This window comes from Triticum urartu, chromosome 4 (genome assembly GCF_003073215.2).
Source record: "Triticum urartu cultivar G1812 chromosome 4, Tu2.1, whole genome shotgun sequence".
NCBI classification, from domain to species: Eukaryota; Viridiplantae; Streptophyta; class Magnoliopsida; order Poales; family Poaceae; genus Triticum; species Triticum urartu.
The window spans coordinates 167,836,438-167,853,856 of NC_053025.1; the positions used below are offsets into that span (position 1 = coordinate 167,836,438).

General features: G+C 44.0%; 1 protein-coding gene and 2 long non-coding RNA genes across 4 annotated transcripts; all 3 read left to right on the plus strand.

Annotated features, from left to right (window-relative positions):
• Window positions 1–7,927: 7,927 nt before the first annotated feature.
• On the plus strand, window positions 7,928–8,489 carry LOC125553730. 2 transcript variants are annotated; one of them, XR_007304168.1, is made up of 3 exons: window positions 7,928–8,039; window positions 8,168–8,220; window positions 8,433–8,489. It is a non-coding gene; the product is annotated as an uncharacterized LOC125553730 (long non-coding RNA). The 2 variants fall into 2 exon arrangements; XR_007304170.1 differs by lacking the exon at window positions 8,433–8,489 and adding an exon at window positions 8,348–8,404.
• A 385-nt stretch (window positions 8,490–8,874) lies between these two features.
• On the plus strand, window positions 8,875–10,520 carry LOC125554673. The gene is made up of 5 exons (XM_048718156.1): window positions 8,875–9,084; window positions 9,189–9,257; window positions 9,706–9,765; window positions 10,235–10,302; window positions 10,448–10,520. The coding sequence occupies exons 1-5, from the start codon at window positions 8,977–8,979 to the stop codon at window positions 10,518–10,520; spliced, it is 378 nt and encodes a 125-aa protein (XP_048574113.1). The 5' UTR covers window positions 8,875–8,976.
• A 60-nt stretch (window positions 10,521–10,580) lies between these two features.
• LOC125553731 lies at window positions 10,581–13,952 on the plus strand. The gene is made up of 3 exons (XR_007304171.1): window positions 10,581–10,707; window positions 12,134–12,300; window positions 13,574–13,952. It is a non-coding gene; the product is annotated as an uncharacterized LOC125553731 (long non-coding RNA).
• Window positions 13,953–17,419: the final 3,467 nt, after the last annotated feature.

Here is a 17,419-nt window from a genome sequence, read left to right on the forward strand (position 1 = left end):
ATACATAATGTGATAAACACATTATACATATGAGACATGGTTTAGATTATGAAGATCTAGCTAGAGCTAGAAATGTAATGTGATTTGAAATCAAAATAAAGTGGATTCAAAAAATCTAGTTCGAGTTCATATAGTACACATAGTTCATATGTAACTCGAGACTAATCATGTGGTGTGCTGTGAAGATAATACACAAACGATGGTTTAACTTGACAATAATGATGATTGTAGATCTTATTAAAACAGAGAAACAAATTCAAATGCTTTGACTTCATAACAATCATTACTGTAGATCTTATTCAAATAGAGAAACGAATTCAAATTTAGTTCATATTGAAGCGGTAGTATATACGTTTGGAATGCACTAAAACGTTCATTTGAGTAGTAGGTTGCATGCATTATACACGTAGCGAAATATTTTAATTGAACATAACATGAATTCAAAGTTTTGAATGACATTTGTAGGGCGCATTGATTTGGTACAGTACACGTTAGGCTTGTCCGGAAATTTCAACCCGCGCCTTGTTAGCCCGAAATATTTAAGATATATCTTTGTCTTGTTGTGCTCTGACAACTCCCTCCATCTCAACCCGTGCCTTGCTATTCCGAAATTACAACGCGCGCGAAAACTCCCACCTCCTGTGAAATCCCGACACGCGAAATGCCCGTGGTACCCCTGAACTGAAAGAACCGCCTCAAATCGGTGGGGGTACTTTCGTAACTTACCCCACATTTCGGACAAGCGCGTCTCTAAGCCATGGTTCCCCACTGCCATCCCATCCGCCCACCCATTCGTACACCAAGGCCGCGAAAACACACGACGAAACCCCACACCCTGCTCCGTCCGCCACCCAGCCGGAGCCTCTTCCCCGACGACATCGTCCACAGCAACACCTTGACGTCCCTCATCCACCGTACCGGATGAGGATCCGTCGTCGATCTCATCGTCCCGCTGGTTCAGCCACCCCGTCCTCCACCTCCAAGGAGCTGCCCCAACGTTCCCCTCGTCTTTCGCGCCACCTCCATTCCCACACCGCCATCTTCACCTGCACCACCGGAAGAGCATCATCATCACCGTTTCCTCGGATGAAGCTGCGGCCTAATCGGCGACACCAAAGAGGTTGTACACTAATCGCCGCATTTTCTTCTTGATTCGATCTCACAGTGCTGCCGGCGCTCGGTCCCGAGCCGACATGGCGCGGCTCCATCCACGGCGGCATCGCCGGCCACTTCCTCCATGGCATCGCTCCCTCGGCGGTGACGTCCACATCAGTAGGACCTGCTGCTGCTTTAGCTCTCACTCGCGCTGCTGCTCTGCTCTTGCTCTCGGTCGCCTGCCTGGTCTGCTCTTGCTATTGATCTTGCTCGTGCTGCTGCTCTCGCTCTTGCTCTTGCTTGCGATGCTGCTCCGATTTAGCTACACTTCACTCCGATGCCGCCGGGGTGAAGGAAGAACCAGCCGCAGCGGGGAGGGGGGCTCGCCGGAGAGGTACCCCACTATCTATATTAGGGTTCAGGATGGGGGCAGTGGTCGCCAGCGGTGGTGGGGCGTTGGCAGGGCGGTGGCGTGGGGATCGCCGGAGAAAAAGCTCAACACGGAGGGGGCTAGAGGGATGGCCGGGGCGGCGGCGGATCGGTGGTGGGGAGTGTTTTCGGGGCGGGCGGGGCGACGCACCGCTGGCCGCGGGCGGCGGGGCTGTTGTTTGGCCGGCTCAGGGGGGTGGAGGTTGAAGATGAACCGCAGGCCCTTGATTTCGTATCCAACGGCTGCAAAATTGACTGACCAGAGATGAAAAAGTCAGTCGACCGATGTGTAGCCTCACCTTTCTAGTGCGTTCAGTTTCGACAGCAAAATTCAGTTTCAACAGTTAAGTTCAGTTTCGACAGTTAAGTTCAGTTTCGACAGTTAAATTCAGTTTCGACAGTTAAGTTCAGAGATGAGCGGCTAATGTATTTTACATCTAGCACTTTGTGTTTATGTATTTTATGTCATGTATTGGAGATGCTATTAGAATTCCACTCTGGTTAACGTTGTTCGTTGTCTCTCTTGTCCTGCTTCAGCCTCGGCGTCGTACAACTCACCGGAGCTGCTCCAACGACGAAACCCTCCATCACAGTGGAGCAGTACCTCGAGCTCCATCTCCAGACGCCTAAGATCTTCTTCCCCTCCTCCGACAGCCAAGTCAGCCGGAGCATCCTCACCGGCCAACCCAATCACGCTGAGATCGACATGGCTTCGCCAAAGAGGTTGTACACTTGTTGCATCTCTTTTTTACTCTACATGTTATATATATTGTCCACTAAGCACACGTATTTGTTACTGTAGTGTCTCCTTGAAAGAAAAAACGTAGGAATTTTAATTTTCACTTGTCCTCCTTTTCAAATTCCTATTCATGAAGCACAAGACTAAGAGATAGTAGCATAATAGCATTATAACCGTACATTTTCTTGTGGTTTGACTTAATCTCACCATGCTTCTTTGCATCCTGTGATCTTCCAATTGTTGTGAATCAAACACCCAGATTGGCAGAAATCCTGTGTTTTTAAATTCTCTGTTTTGCACATGTATTCCTATCCTATTCCTGTCTATTTCCTATCCCTGCATCGTTGGAATCCTCCAATTCAAACAAGCCCTTACAGAATTACTTCTCTTACAAATAGTTGTCAAAGAAAACCTTGCGTGGTTTGTCCCGCTCCTGTTGCACCGTTGTCCACCCCAGCTCAGCTGCTTGAACGACAGAAGGGTCCAGCACAGCAGGGATCCGGCCTCCAGACTGTCTTTCACCGCCTCAGATCTTCTTCCCCGCCGCTGGCAGCCAGGAAAACTGCACTACCATCATCAACCGAGCAGATGACCTCGAGGACTACACGGGTCCGCAAGAGAGGTCGCACTCTTTCGTGTCTGCTTACGTTATGCATCGCTTAATATTACATGCTACTTTATCGTCCTGTTCACCATTTAGACTCTGAGTCAGCTCCAAACTAATGGTCAAACTTGAGTTTTTAAATGGTTGTGGGGTACATATCGGGGCCGCTATCAATAGTATCTATCTACTATCTGGTTAATCTCCGGTGTCTACTATGAGTTTCATGTTGGGTGGGAAACAAACAGTAAAGAAGCCATTATCTGTATTTTTTAACTGAAGTCATTATCAGCCTGCTATTATTGGTTTTGGGTCTATCCACAGGTTGCTACCATCACTCTGGATTTCTGCATGCACTCCTTACATAATCTCACTATGTTTTATTCCTATGCATGACAGTTATCGTAAACAATGGAACTGAACATGTAGAGCAAAAGATACGAGCCTTGCATGGCAATAAAATTCCATGCAGACGTCGCTCCATGGTAGGCGCAAAGGCAGCCCCCCTCCACGCATTTTGGATTGTAATCGAGAGGAAGATATCTGTTCTGAGGGGGATTCAGAAGGAGAAGACAACTCCTATTTACCCCTTGAGGTCTTCACTCTAACTTGGCATGCTGATGTTGGTTATATCATGCATATGGTGTCTTGCATTGCTTACTTTATACATCAAATATGTCATCTGCTTAGTTTAGACATCCTTTGTGTGAATGCCATCTGTTTAGTTTATTCATCGTTTATGTGAATTATGCAATGCCATCTTGTTTAGCCAGGCATCATTTATGTGAATTTTGCAATGCCATCTTGTTTAGCCAGGCATCATTTATGTGAATTTTGCAATGCCATCCTGCTTAGCCAGTCATCTTATATGTAAATTATGTCAGGCCATCCCTTTTTTCGTTACATATTACATTTGTCAACAATGTTATTACATTCAACTGCTCTTCGTGTGCATCAGCCATTTGACACGGTGATGGCAAATTCTGGAGTGAAAATAAGGTCTTCAGAGCAGACTATGCTATCTGACGAAGCACATATCTCGCTGGTTACGGATAGCTCCTCAGAGGAGGATTCAGAGACAGATGACCATTCCTATTCCCCCCACCCCCCCGAGGTGTATGCTCTAACTTGGCAGGGTTATGTTGCTCATATCGTGCGTATGATGTCTCGCATTGCTATGTCATTTGATTAGTTTAGACATGCTTTGTGTGAATGCCACCTGTTCAGTGTCTAATTACCATATATGTGAATTATGCATTGCCATCTTGTTGCAAGACATTATATATGTGAATTATACAATGCTATCTTGTTGCAAAGGCATTATATATGTGAATTATGTAATGCCATGCTGTTTAGCCAATCATCATGTATGTGAATTATATCATGCTATCATTTTTTGTATTATGTATTCCATTTGTCAACAACGTTTGTATATTCAACTACTCTTCCTGTGCATCAGCCATTTGAAGCGGTGATGGAAGTATCTGGAGTGAAAACAGGGTATTCAGAGCAGACAATGCTACCTGCTGAAGCAGACATCTTGCCGGTTACAGAGAGCTCCTCAGAGGAGGATTCAGAGACTGATGACTAGTCCTATTTTCTCCCTGAGGTCTATGCTCAAACTTGGCAGGGTTATATTACCCATGTCATGCATGTTGTCTTGCATTGCTTAGTTTTTGCATCATATATGGATTGCCATCTGCTTACTTGCTTACTATATAAATCATATATTTGAATTATATCATGCCATCATGTTTACATAGTACATACACATCATCTATCTGAATTATGGCATGGCAACCCATTTAATAAAGACATCATATAGTTATATCATCTCATCCTGTTTAGTGTTTACAGTCATCAGATTTTGAATTATGGCATTCTATCCGTGAATGTATGTGAATTATGGCATGCCAACCTATTTAATAAACACATTATATAGTTATGTCATGTCATCCTGTTTACATAGTCTCATATTTTGAACTATGTCTTTCCATCTTTTTAGTTAGCCATCATAATGTGAAATTGTGTCGTGCTATCCTGTTTAGTTAGCCATCATATATGTGAAATTGTGTCATGCTATCCTGTTTGGTTAGACAATATAAATATGAATTATTTCATGCCCTCTTTTATTCCCCACTATCCATTGCACCTGTCTATCATACAATGTCTATACTTCCAATTACTTTTCTTGTTTATCAGCCATTTGAATTGGAGAGCGTGATGGCAGTATCTAAGGGAGTAACAACACGGTCTTCAGAAAAGATAGTGCTACCAGTTGATGCAGATAGAACCACGGTTGTACTTGCCCAAGGACCAGATCCACCACACATAACCCAGACTCTCGCAGATTGTACCCCTACCCAGTTGGACAGAGAACCAGCTACACCCCTTCTAACCCCAACCCCGGCAAGATAGTAACCCAGTTCCAGTTGACACAGCACCGTCTCCACCACAGAGCACCCAAACACGAGCAATTATTAAGGGAAATGCAGTGCCCAAAGCACGAGGACCACAACTCCGAATCCCAACTCAACGCTTAAAGGAGAAGAAGATTTGTTCCCAGGTCAGGTTTGAAGGATGGAATTGAAACTCCAATGGCGCAACAGGTATGTTTTAAACCTGTTTCTTTAACTGGTTTGCTGTTGTAACCTGCTCTATGTTGATTTCAGTTTCAATTGAATAAACAGTTATGTTCTCATGTCATGCATATTACAAGTGTTGTTATTGCTCTATAGTTACCCACACTTATATTCTGTCTATTCTACTTTGTCTTGAACAAATATTATTTGAACTGTGTCTCTATCTTGATTTGGCAACAAAAACTAGAATGATATAGACCATAAAGTGACCATGGTACATAGATATATATTTGTTTCATGCTGTTATCCTGTCCACTTTACTACTGAACTCATTTACCAAAATGAGTTTCATATACAACATGGTAAACATGTGATGTGTCTGCTTGTTTCTCTTTTAGAATGCGGACAAAATATTGGAGAACAGTACCGCATTATCCAATGGTAAAGGAAGTAATGCAGATAAGGTTCAAGATAGTGAGACATCCTTGTTGGTCTCCAAGAAAGCTGATAAAAACTATCTTGACGACAGTGAGGGAACCCAAAAGTCATGTCTTGATGTAGTGTTCAAGTTACTGGCCACTACTGCTGGCACAAGCTCTTCGAACTCGCTGCCTGAATCAGTTCGTCTTCTTAAGTCTCAACTTCAAGTTGAAAGACATCGATCAGATGTGCTGCAACAGGAAGCTGAAGGACTGAGGAAGTCCCTGCAGAATTCAAATGCATATTTTCTGGTGCAACAGCAAGCGCTGGAGGATTTATGCGCCAAACAAGAGAAAGTTAATAAGCTTGCTAAGCATCTTGCCAGCATTATGGGTACCCAGAACATTGTTTCTTGAGATCTTCTGAAGTGGTTTCAGTTCTGGATTTGTTTTGCTGCGGCGTTTATTTGTGTTGGTCGCCAACTTTGACAACCAGTGTATATGATATGCTGCTTTGTTCCCTATATTTGCACTGGTGGCGAACTTTGATGCCCAGTGGATGTAATATGTGTAATAGCCGTGATAGCCTAGCGTTAGTTGCTTGCTTATTTATTTCCTTGTTGTCTTGTTTATTTGTTTGCTTCTAGTCATTGCAGTTCTTTTTCCGCGGTTAGCTAGTGGCTGCAATAACCTATTTTTTAAAACTAGGCCACAATAACCATGGGCTAATATTTACTGTAGTGACACTGGGCCTCCTACTGGCCATAGAAACAGTGGGCCTTCTACGAGCCGTAGAAACAATGGGCCTTCTACGGGCCGTAGAAACAATGGGCCTTCTGTGGGCCGTATTATCAATGGGCCTTATACGGGCCGTATAATCGATTAGCCAAACATGGGCCAAACAGACCGCATTATGGCCGTAAACGGGCTAGAGTTGGAATCGTCTGTTCGTGGGCCGACCATAATGGGCCATCGTTAATAGGCCGTATTTGATGACGCTATGAAACGGCCCAACATATTAACAGACCACAAACGGGCCGACTATAACCACGGGCTGAATTTGGCCCACAAGTAGAAAATGACAGTAACGGGCCGTAAGTAAACGAATGCTGGAAATGAGCCCAAGAATAAATGGGCTCTGAGAAGGCCGAAAGATAACATGGCCTGGAAACGGCCCAACGGAATAACGGGCCGTTAATGGGTATAAAGTGATACACTGTTCATTACGGGCCAGTTTCACCACGGGCGTTAATGGGTGTAAAGTGATACACTGTTCATTACGGTCCAGTTTCACCACGGGCCGTTAGTAGGCCAAGAGTTACATAGGGCCTCATATGGGCTGAAAGACGTCATGGGCCATACATGGGCCAGAAGTGAAAACGGGCTGGAATCATATTGGATGGCCCAGATGACGCTACTGAGCCTAATTCGGATAGGGCGTAACGGGCCTTGGGTTAGCGGGCTGTAAATGGGCTATATTCGAATAGGTCGTTAACAGGCTTTCCATGGGCCGGCCCGCCAGCTTTTGACCAAGTCAAACGGGCCAGACTTTTCACAGGAATGGGCCTCTGTTGGGCCGTGCCACGTGTCGACGTATCATAGGCGCCTTCCGTCCAATGAGTGATTGACATCTGTCCCAATGATGAGCCGACACGTGTTTCCTCCAGCCAATGATGATTTTACACATGGAAAATCCCCATTGGTCAGGGCTGTTAACAGGTTATCGGATCCAAAGCCTGACCGGATAGCTTCACGGTGTTCCGTTGCGGTGGATGTCACGTGTCGGTCACCCTTAACGAAAGCACTTCTGTGACGCGTGATTTATTGTCATGGAAGTGGACACTTCCGTGATGATAATTTTGGTAATGTCATGGAACACTTCTACGACAGCACAGGTATGACTATCTTGATTCTGTCATAAATTTGTCATGGATGTACATGCATGACAGAAAACGCGACCTACTCTGACAAACACGTATCATCACGGAAGTGTATTTTTTTTGTAGTGTCCTGCTCCCTCTCCCTCGTGTGCTCCTCCTGTGTGATTTCGATTTGATTGTGTGATTGACTGATTGTACTTCATGGTGCTTGCACTTCCAAGGACAATTTATTCCAGTGCCCGATTCATTGTCCGTCTCAACCAAACCTCACATGGTGGTGCGAATTTATGCTAGGTATATGCTTCTCTCTCCCATCAACTCCTCTGATTGTTCATTTATTTATTTTGAATTTCTCAAATTTTGGTATGTGCATTTGGCCTTATAAATTTAGACATTTTGTTTCTTCATTTGGTTTGCTATAGGAATAAATGTTCCAGGGTTGGAGAAGAGGGGGTTGAGCAGCAGCTGAGCTTAGGTGAGTGCTCAGGTTGATCACCTGCACCAAGAAAAGTGTGATGCCAGTTATGCACTTTCTTTTCATAGAATGTTGGTATCTGTATCTTGCTGAATGGACAGAGCTAATGTTCAGTTCATTGTCTCAGGTACAGAGCTAATGTTTAGTTCATTGTCTCAGGCATGGATTTACAGATTCAAAATTTTCTTGTACACTTGCTCGGCGCACACCAGCTAGGCAGGCCAGGGGATGAAGGTACGATGCAGTGAGTGCAGCAGCGGCAGCGGGGAAACCCCTCCTAGCCTAGCCTCATCCCTAGCCTCTACCTGCAGAGGAGAACCCCAGGAAAGCTAAAAGTTTGTGGAGGAGCGCCGACACAGGTGAGCATCTTCCTATTTTTCTTCATCCTTTCCTCAACTTCCATGGTAACCTGTGATTTTTTCTTCCAGTTTTTAAGAGGGTATTTCGGACTTAAGATTGATCTGGTAGTGCACGTGGTGTGGTGTGCCATAAGCAAGAATATCTTATCTGCGCCATGACAATAAGGGCTTGCTGCAGCCAGGCAGTTCTTGGGAGTATGGTGCTTCGATTTGGTTCCTATGGTGGTATCTTCCCTCCCTTCTCCCTCCGCCTATTTCTTACTTATGCTTTGATATGTTGTATTGGCGTAAATTATGTACTTGGTTGAGTCCTACTTGCTTATTGAGATGAATCGTTTACAAAGTTATAGTGTTATTTTCAGAATTTGTAGTGACACTGTTACCTTCAGAATTTGAGATGAACCATTTCCAGGGCGTATATGGAGAGCCTAGAAGCAGCAGGGGTCCACGGAGCAGCGGATGCGGTCGATGGAGTAGCAGGAGCAAGGAGCTCGAGATGGTTCAGGTTTGCCTCCACTTGCTCTCTTATTCGTTGGTATACAGCTAGGTTGTTATATACAAGTTGTTCATCTTTATACAACTAAGTTTTTGCGGCATTTTCTATTGTAGGAAGAGTGCCTACAGAGATTACAGAACTGGATAGAGGTGCCTTATGATAGTATAGCTAAAGAACAACAGGTATGACACTGCCACCTATGTGTTTCATTTTTATTTGTTGTGATATTTCACACACCCCATATTGGCACCCCCTCTATATTCCCACTCTTATAGACTTGCAGAAACACATGTTGCTTGTCTCTATTTATCTTGGTCTTTACATTATAAATTAAAACGTAGCTGGAAAGAATTATGGGTCATTTTGGCATGAAGCTCGAGAATGATAATACCACCTCAAGTGGGGATAAAGCAGAACAAGAAATAGATGAGATGTAATTACTGAAACTAGAAAAAAAATACTATTCTAATTATGCATATGTAAAGTCATGATTATGTGTGGACCAGATGTGTGCTTTTTTCCATTGCATACGAGATTGTCGGTTAAAAGAGTTTTTTGTCTTCCAGCAATGAGCTTTCATTTTCATTGTGGAGGTTTGTTCGGTTCATCTCCTCTGGTTATTTTTTTCAGTTTGTCTCTTCAGAAGTTTGGGTGCCTCTGTTTTGCTACTTTTTAGTTCTCATCATTAAGGTTTGTATCTTTCCTCCCCTCTCGGATTGTTGCATCCTTATTGTGTCTCATCATTAAGGTGGCACATACAAGTATTAATTTGTTGAGTTCTGCTAAAGTACCGCTGAAAATTCAAATTCTATATACTTTACTTTTGGCTATACACGAGAATACAGTACACACATTTGATTAGTGATTAAATGTGAAGACCATTGTGCATGTTTTTCTGAATGTGGATTAATTAAATTTTATTGCTTTATGGTGAGATGAATATGTTGATTATAATGATATAATGTTAAGAGATTTTCAAGTGTAAGCTTGTAGCAAATTATCTTCTAATCCAGACTCCATATCATTATTTATATTGTAACACAAATGTGTTCTATTATACTCCCAGCCTTGGTACATGAAGGCATGATATTACCCCTCTCCCCCTGCCCCTTCTATGTATTTTTGATTTGTTTGTGTGACTATTGAATGGTGCTTGCAGGTCCATGGACATTGCCAGAATTTTCACTTTATTGCAGTGTCGTATTTTCAGATCTCATGTTCCTCAAGGTAATGGACAAGATTGTGTTTTTGGTAGTATGGCACCATTACAACATTTTCTATTCTGTCATTCATTTGTTATGCACCATATTTAAGGAAATAGAGGAGGCTTGTTTGCTATTGTTATGAATCTGTTTCTGAATATTATTTGTAGATTTATGTTTGGAAACACCAATCACAGTAATGTTTTTGTGTCTGTAGATAGATTTGCATATTTCATATACTAATATCGAAATTGAAAAATTGTAAGAAATATGGTTGGAGATGTCATGTAAACTGGTAGTTTTCTTAAGAAAATCATTGTCATGTAATCTGATATATCATTAGGTTATTTGTAATACTGCTGCAATTTCTTATATAGTTACAATAATTTAATGTGTAGGTGACAAGGCTTTGGAGCCATGGTTTTCTTAGGTAGCTTTATTTTTTTCCGACAAAGGGTGAATTTTATTACTCAAAATGAAGCATCAAGTGGATACAAACATAATGGGCGTACACCCGGCCTCTGCATAGTTAGGATGCACACAACCAACACTAACGCACACATACTTAAAACATGCCGGCAAAGAACAAAGTCATACAAGACCAAAGCTATACCTAAGCGATAAAAAAGTGATCAAAACAGCGATCGACAAAGTACTACAACGACCATATCCGCACCAACCATCTCTTTGACACCACAAGGACCATAAGATTCTTCAACAACAACGTCTTCAAGAAGGAAACAACGCCCATGCGCCACCGTCACCGGATTCGACCATCAAATGTCAAATGCTAGGTTTTCACCCTAAAGAACAAGTCCGAACATCCAAGCAATGCCTTCAACAAGGTAACGATGCGAAAGCATCATCATTGCCAGGTATACCAACTCTGGCCATACCTAGGGTTTTCACCCCGGAGCTCGAGACAAGGTACTCGAGAAGCACCACATCAAAGTCAACATGTGTTGTCGCCACCATTTTTCCGCGATTCCAGCAGTTACATGTGTTGGGCTAGAAATCACCCTCGTTACTGCACAACCATTCCCTCTGCGTCAAGTCGCCGTCCAGAGATTGCATGCCACTGTCGAAGACTGACTGACTAACTGGAGTGAGACACACTGAAACCCATAAAGAAGCCTTTTGCGTGCATCTCGCAATGTCGTCAGTATAAACCGCCAACAGTAGTCACTGGATCTGGAGAAAGAAACCATCACAAAGACCTTTCGTGACCATCGCAATCCGCAGCTGGGGTGCCGCCATACGTAGGCCAAAGTGACTACTAGACGGACCATCGCTGCGGCGGAGCACACTACACCAGACAGTCACCTCACAGGAGAGAGTGCCGCCCAGGCCCATCGGACGCCATGGCCGGATCTGAGAACGACACCTTGCAGCGTTCATGCGCCGTCATGGACATCATAGCCGGGTTGCGTGACCTCTGTCAAGCTTGTCGCCAGGCACACCGGGGCTGGTGCTCGTGGCGGCTGCAGCCAGCAAGAGCCGCTCCGAGGCGACACCACGCCCCGCGTGCACCAGATCGAAGCGAGCAGCACATCCCGCATCTGCTTGTGCTGCTTCTCCTGTACTGCTGCGTGAATCTGCTGGTCCAACAGAGCTATTTATTAGCGCTATGAACCGCCGCATCTACGCAGAGGCTGATGCGGTGCCGCCAGAGTTTCATCGTCGCTGCTGCTCACTTCTACTCGTCGCTGCGGAACTGCCGGGGCCCCGCCGCCACCGTCGACCGCACGGGTTTTGCCCGGCGGCGGCGAGGGAAGAGAGATCGGAAGGGAGGTCGCAGAAAACTGGATCGAGATCGCCTCCCGTGTCGCCCGTCCGGACAAAGCTAATCTCTTTAGGTAGCTTTATTAGGGCATCGAACTATTTGGTGCTACAATTGTTGTAAATGTCTAACTTTGTAAGATATTCATCATTGGTTCATCATAGTATGCTTTCTTCTGTGCCTTGTTTCACAGGCTTGCTCTCACTGCTGCTCTAGACAGGGAACGTTGATGACAACATACAGGTAACTCTTTCGAAATCATGGATAGCATAAATATACAGTTGTATGATTAAATTTGAGGTTATTTCTTAAACCGGCATATACTTTCCTTGCATTGAGAGCACAATTTATAATCAAATGGAAACGACATACCTTTCTTTACTTGGAAGTTGGAACATGGCATCCAGCGGAGGAAGATGAGTACCATATATGTATATCAGTTTATCGCGAGCTCTAAAAAGGTTTTCGTCTATTGCTTTCGCACATCAGGCTTTTTCCTGATTGTCGCCAGTACAAAAAGAGCTTGCTGACATGTATAGAAGAATGGAATACACGTTCTTGAAATGAAGCAACTTATTAAACAAAACCATGGTAATGTGTACTCCTTGCCGTTGATTTATTGAGATCCAGCTGAAAATAAGGGGAAAACAAACATCATCCTGCCATTAAGTTATCTCATATTTATGGAGAAAAGTTACACAGTTAGCTATTGCAAAAATACTAAAATTCATGTATGTATCCGGCTTCATTATGGAGTTGAGAACGAAATCATTGGAATTCTTATGTTGAGAAAAGGCCAATGGAATATTATTATTATGTGTTACAAAGTTCATACAAAGAATATATATTGTAGTGCTCTAAATATAAATTAAAATATTACTAGGGTCCTTGGTTAATGCATTGTTTTTTCTTTTCCATCCAGAATGATATTAGAAGATAAGGAATTAGTATGAGATGCTTTAGGGGGTTAAACAATTGGATAAGATTAAATACATGTTGTGCCGAATTGGCAGTCCTTCGTCCGTATTTTCTTGATAATGATGCACCATTTGGTGACAGGTTCTCTACAAAACTTAAATTTACACTAGAAATTATTTGTTTTTATGACACACAGCCGTGTAGCTGTGATCTTAGAGTTAAGATATAATGGAAAAGGGATCTGAAATGTGGTTTGTATGACCGAAAACATTCTTCACATATGGTTAGTTATGACCGAAGACAGTGTGCTGTTTTTTATTCCATGCTCCAAATATTTCATGTCCGATTCATAGACATCCTTGAATTGCTTAACGATGATGGCATGTTTGGTGTTCATATTTTTGTCAGCCAAATAATAATAGGTGCACTTGATTGTTTGAGGAAATGCCAACTGAAAGCTAAATTCAGTTAGAATTAGATTTGTGCACGTGTGTTCTTGATGCTTCATGTACGACCAGTTCTCTCGAATAATGAGTTACTCCCTTAATTTTACAATAGAGATAATTTGTCAAAATTGTGTTTTTGTGAACATGCATAGGGCCTCTCAGTCTTTAACCCTGACTATAAAAATCCATTGATGGAAGCCGGGGAGGGCCGAGATGAACATCCGGCTCCTGGGTCTAAGCCATCGAGATGATAGAGACGATGTTTCCATGTCATCTACTCCAGCAGCCGGACAAGGCATATAAAAACCATGGATCCTTGCTCCCCAGGCCGCAAAATGATCGCAGTGATATCTACGACCTCCTCCTAGGTGTATTAATCTCAATCTCATGTTTGGTTTTCTTCCCTTTTCTCTTCTAATGATGTAATTTCTTTTACTAAGATAACACCATGTTTGTTGTAATGCCTTATTTGATGTAAGATCCCTTTTCTACTTTGAATGAATTTACTGCATATATTTCTTATTTAGTTTAGTTCATCATTCAGAGACGATTGAATATTTTTGTCCTTCACAGGTTAAATGAGCATTGCAAGTATGTCTAAGTTCTCTTTCTTCAAGTGCTTCAAGTAAATGAAATTGTTTATTTCGAATTTAATACCTTTTCATAATAATCATAATGAGAGAGGGGTATGCTTCTCTCTCTCTCTGGGCAAATGTTACTTTAGACAACATGTACTAAGAAATAAAAACTCTGGAAATGTGTTTGAATCTCAGAAAAAGAGTTCGTAGTTCTTATTCATACTTAAAACACGTGAGGCTCTGCAAATTAAACCATGTTTTTTTTTCAAGGCGCATATGGATTTAGCAGACCACAACTAAACCGACTGTATATACATGGCCTGTCCTTAGTAAAGGAAACTATTTTCATCACGAACATGGCTTTAGTTGAAGGTTCTTGCAGCATGAAACTACTTTCATCGACAACATGTATTCAGCAGGTCTCTGCGCCATTTGGCGCAATGGGTCAACTAGTGTACTGAATAAGAAAGGGATAAAGAGTTGGCTTACAATCGCCACTTCACACAAATACAAGTTAAACATACATCATCCAGAATACAGCCAAGGTCCGACTACGGAACCAAAATAAAGGAAGACAGCCCCAAATGCTAGATCTCCGATCATCCCAACTGGGCTCCACTACTGATCAACCGGAAAAGACATAAAACATCGATCAAGAATCTTCATCGAGCTCCCACTTGAGCTGGGTTGCGTCATCTGCACTGGTATCATCAGCACCTGCAACTGTTTGGAAGTATCTGTGAGTCACGAGGACTCAGCAATCTCACACCCGCGAGATCAAGACTATTTAAGCTTAAGGGGTAGGATAGGGTAATGAGGAGGAGCTGCAGCAAGCACTAATCAAATATGGTGGCTAGCATACGCAAATGAGAGCGAGAAGAGAAGCAACGCAATGGTCGAGAAACTAGAAGTGATCCAGAAACTACTTACGTTCAAGCATAACACAAGACCGTGTTCACTTCCCGGACTCCGCCAGAAAGAGACCATCACGGCTACACACGCGGTTGATGCATTTTAATTAAGTTAAGTGTCAAGTTCTCTACAACCGGACATTAACAAATTCCCATCTACCACATAACCGCGGGCACGGCTCTCAAAAGTTTATACCCTGCAGGGGTGTACCAACTTAGCCCATCACAAGCTCTCACGGTCAACGAAGGATATTCCTTCTCCCGGGAAGACCTGATCACTCTCGGGATCCCGGTTACAAGACATTTCGATAATGGTAAAATAAGACCAGCAAAGCCACCCGATGTGCCGACAATCCCGATAGGAGTCGCACGTATATCGTTCTCAGGGAAACACCGGATGAGACAAGCTATGAGTAAAACTAGACCTCGAGTTTCCCCGAGGTGGCCCCGCAGGCGGCTCAGTTCGGACCAACACTTAGAGAAGCACTGGCCCGGGGGGTTAAAATAAAGATGACCTCGGGTTGGCCGACCCAAGGGAAGGGTAATAGGTTGTTAGGCAAATGTAAAACCAAGGTTAGGCCTTGCTGGAGGAGTTTTATTCAAATCAAACTGTCAAGAGGTTCCCATAACACCCAACCATGTAAGGAATGCAAAATCAAGGAACATAACACCGGTATGACGGAAACTAGGGCGGCAAGAGTGGAACAAAACACCAGGCATAAGGCAGAGCCTTCCACCCTTTACCAAGTATATAGATGTATTAAATAAAATAATAGATATTGTGATATCCCAACATATCCATGTTCCAACATGGAACAAACTTCAACTTCACCTGCAACTAACAACGCTATAAGAGGGGCTGAGCAAAAGCGGTAACATAGCCAAACAACGGTTTGCTAGGAAGGTGGGTTAGAGGCTTGACATGGCAATATGGGAGGCATGATATAACAAGCGGTAGGTAGCGCGACATAGCGATAGAGCGAACTAGCAAGCAAAGATAGAAGTGATTTCGAGGGTATGGTCATCTTGCCTGAGATCCCGCAAGGAAGAAGAACGAGTCCATGAAGAATACAAACGGACGTAGTCGAACGGATCCTCACAAACGCAACGTTATCGGAACCAACCCGAAGAAGCAACACCGGAAAGAAGCAAACAGCATGGTAAACAACCATCGCATAATCATGGCATGATGCACAACCAAGTATGATGCATGTCCGGTTTAATGAGGCATGGCATGGAAAAGTGCACAAACAATACTACAAATTAAGTGGAGCTCAATATGCAACGAGTTGCATATTGACGGAACACCACATTCAAGTTATTTAGTTCGATCTCGTTTATGTACCCAACAATATTAAATGTTGGTTAACATGGCAAGAGGGTGAAGCATATGAAAACTACCTATCTGGGCAAGTTTAAATGAGACCGGAACAATAAGCAACAAGTCCGGAAAAACCTCATATGCAAATTATGGATTTGGTACTGTTCTGCCCTAAACCATATTTTAGAGTTGTTTAACATGCAAAGCAAGTACACCATGTTAAACGAGGCATTTTTCTATCCCATTTACATATAAAGTTTGTTAAGTTTGGAGCTACGGTTATTTAGTTATGAAATAAAGCATTTTAGCATGGCAATAGGAAGATTTAATCAAACAGCATTTTAAACATTTTAAACATGCATGAAAGTTGGAAATTATTAACCTACACAAAATTCTATGCATTTTACCTATTAAATTTGTTTAATTCTGATGCATGTTTGTGAAGTTATTAAATGCATGATCTAGAGGGACTAAACTACAAAACTGCCGTCTCTGGGAAAAAAGACAAAATCGTTGGAACCAGAAAAAACCCATAGCGGAACGAATTCTGTTGGACTGGGCCACAACAGGAGCACGGGCGCTGGGGGGAAACTGCTCACCTTGGGCCAAATCGGCCTGAGGTGGAGCTGGGTTGTAGGAGGCTGGTTGCTGGGCCTCGCTCAGGATGCGGCCCACGTCGGGTGGAGGCGGGCGCTCGCCGTCTCCCTCGACAGGAGGTCGAGCGAGGCCATGGCAGGGGCGCCGGCGGCGGCCCATGGCGATGGTGGGCGGTGGAGAGGCAGGGGATCGACGGGGACGGCGGATCTGAAGCAGGTGGTCGGCGAGGAGCTCCGGGCGGTGGCGCGGGTGAAATCCGGCAGCGGCGTAGCGACCTCAGTGGTAGCAGTTGTCGGCTTCAGGGTCGCGCGTCGCGGGGCGGCGGAGCTTCTCCGGCTGCGGCACGGGATGCGGCGGGGATGGGGAGAGGCGGATCTGACGAGGGAAGGCCTGGATCCAGCGACGGCGCGGCAAGACGGGGCCGGCGGGGAGCTTGGTCGGCGGCGGCATGGGTGAAGTCCGGCGGGGTCGGCGGGGTTGAAGGGGGATCTCGCTGGCAGCGGGGCGGGCTGCCTCGGGCCCCGATGGGCTTGGGCAGGTCTGTTGTGGGCCCGAGCGGGCTAGCGGCGGAGGTGGGGGGAGGCCAGGGAC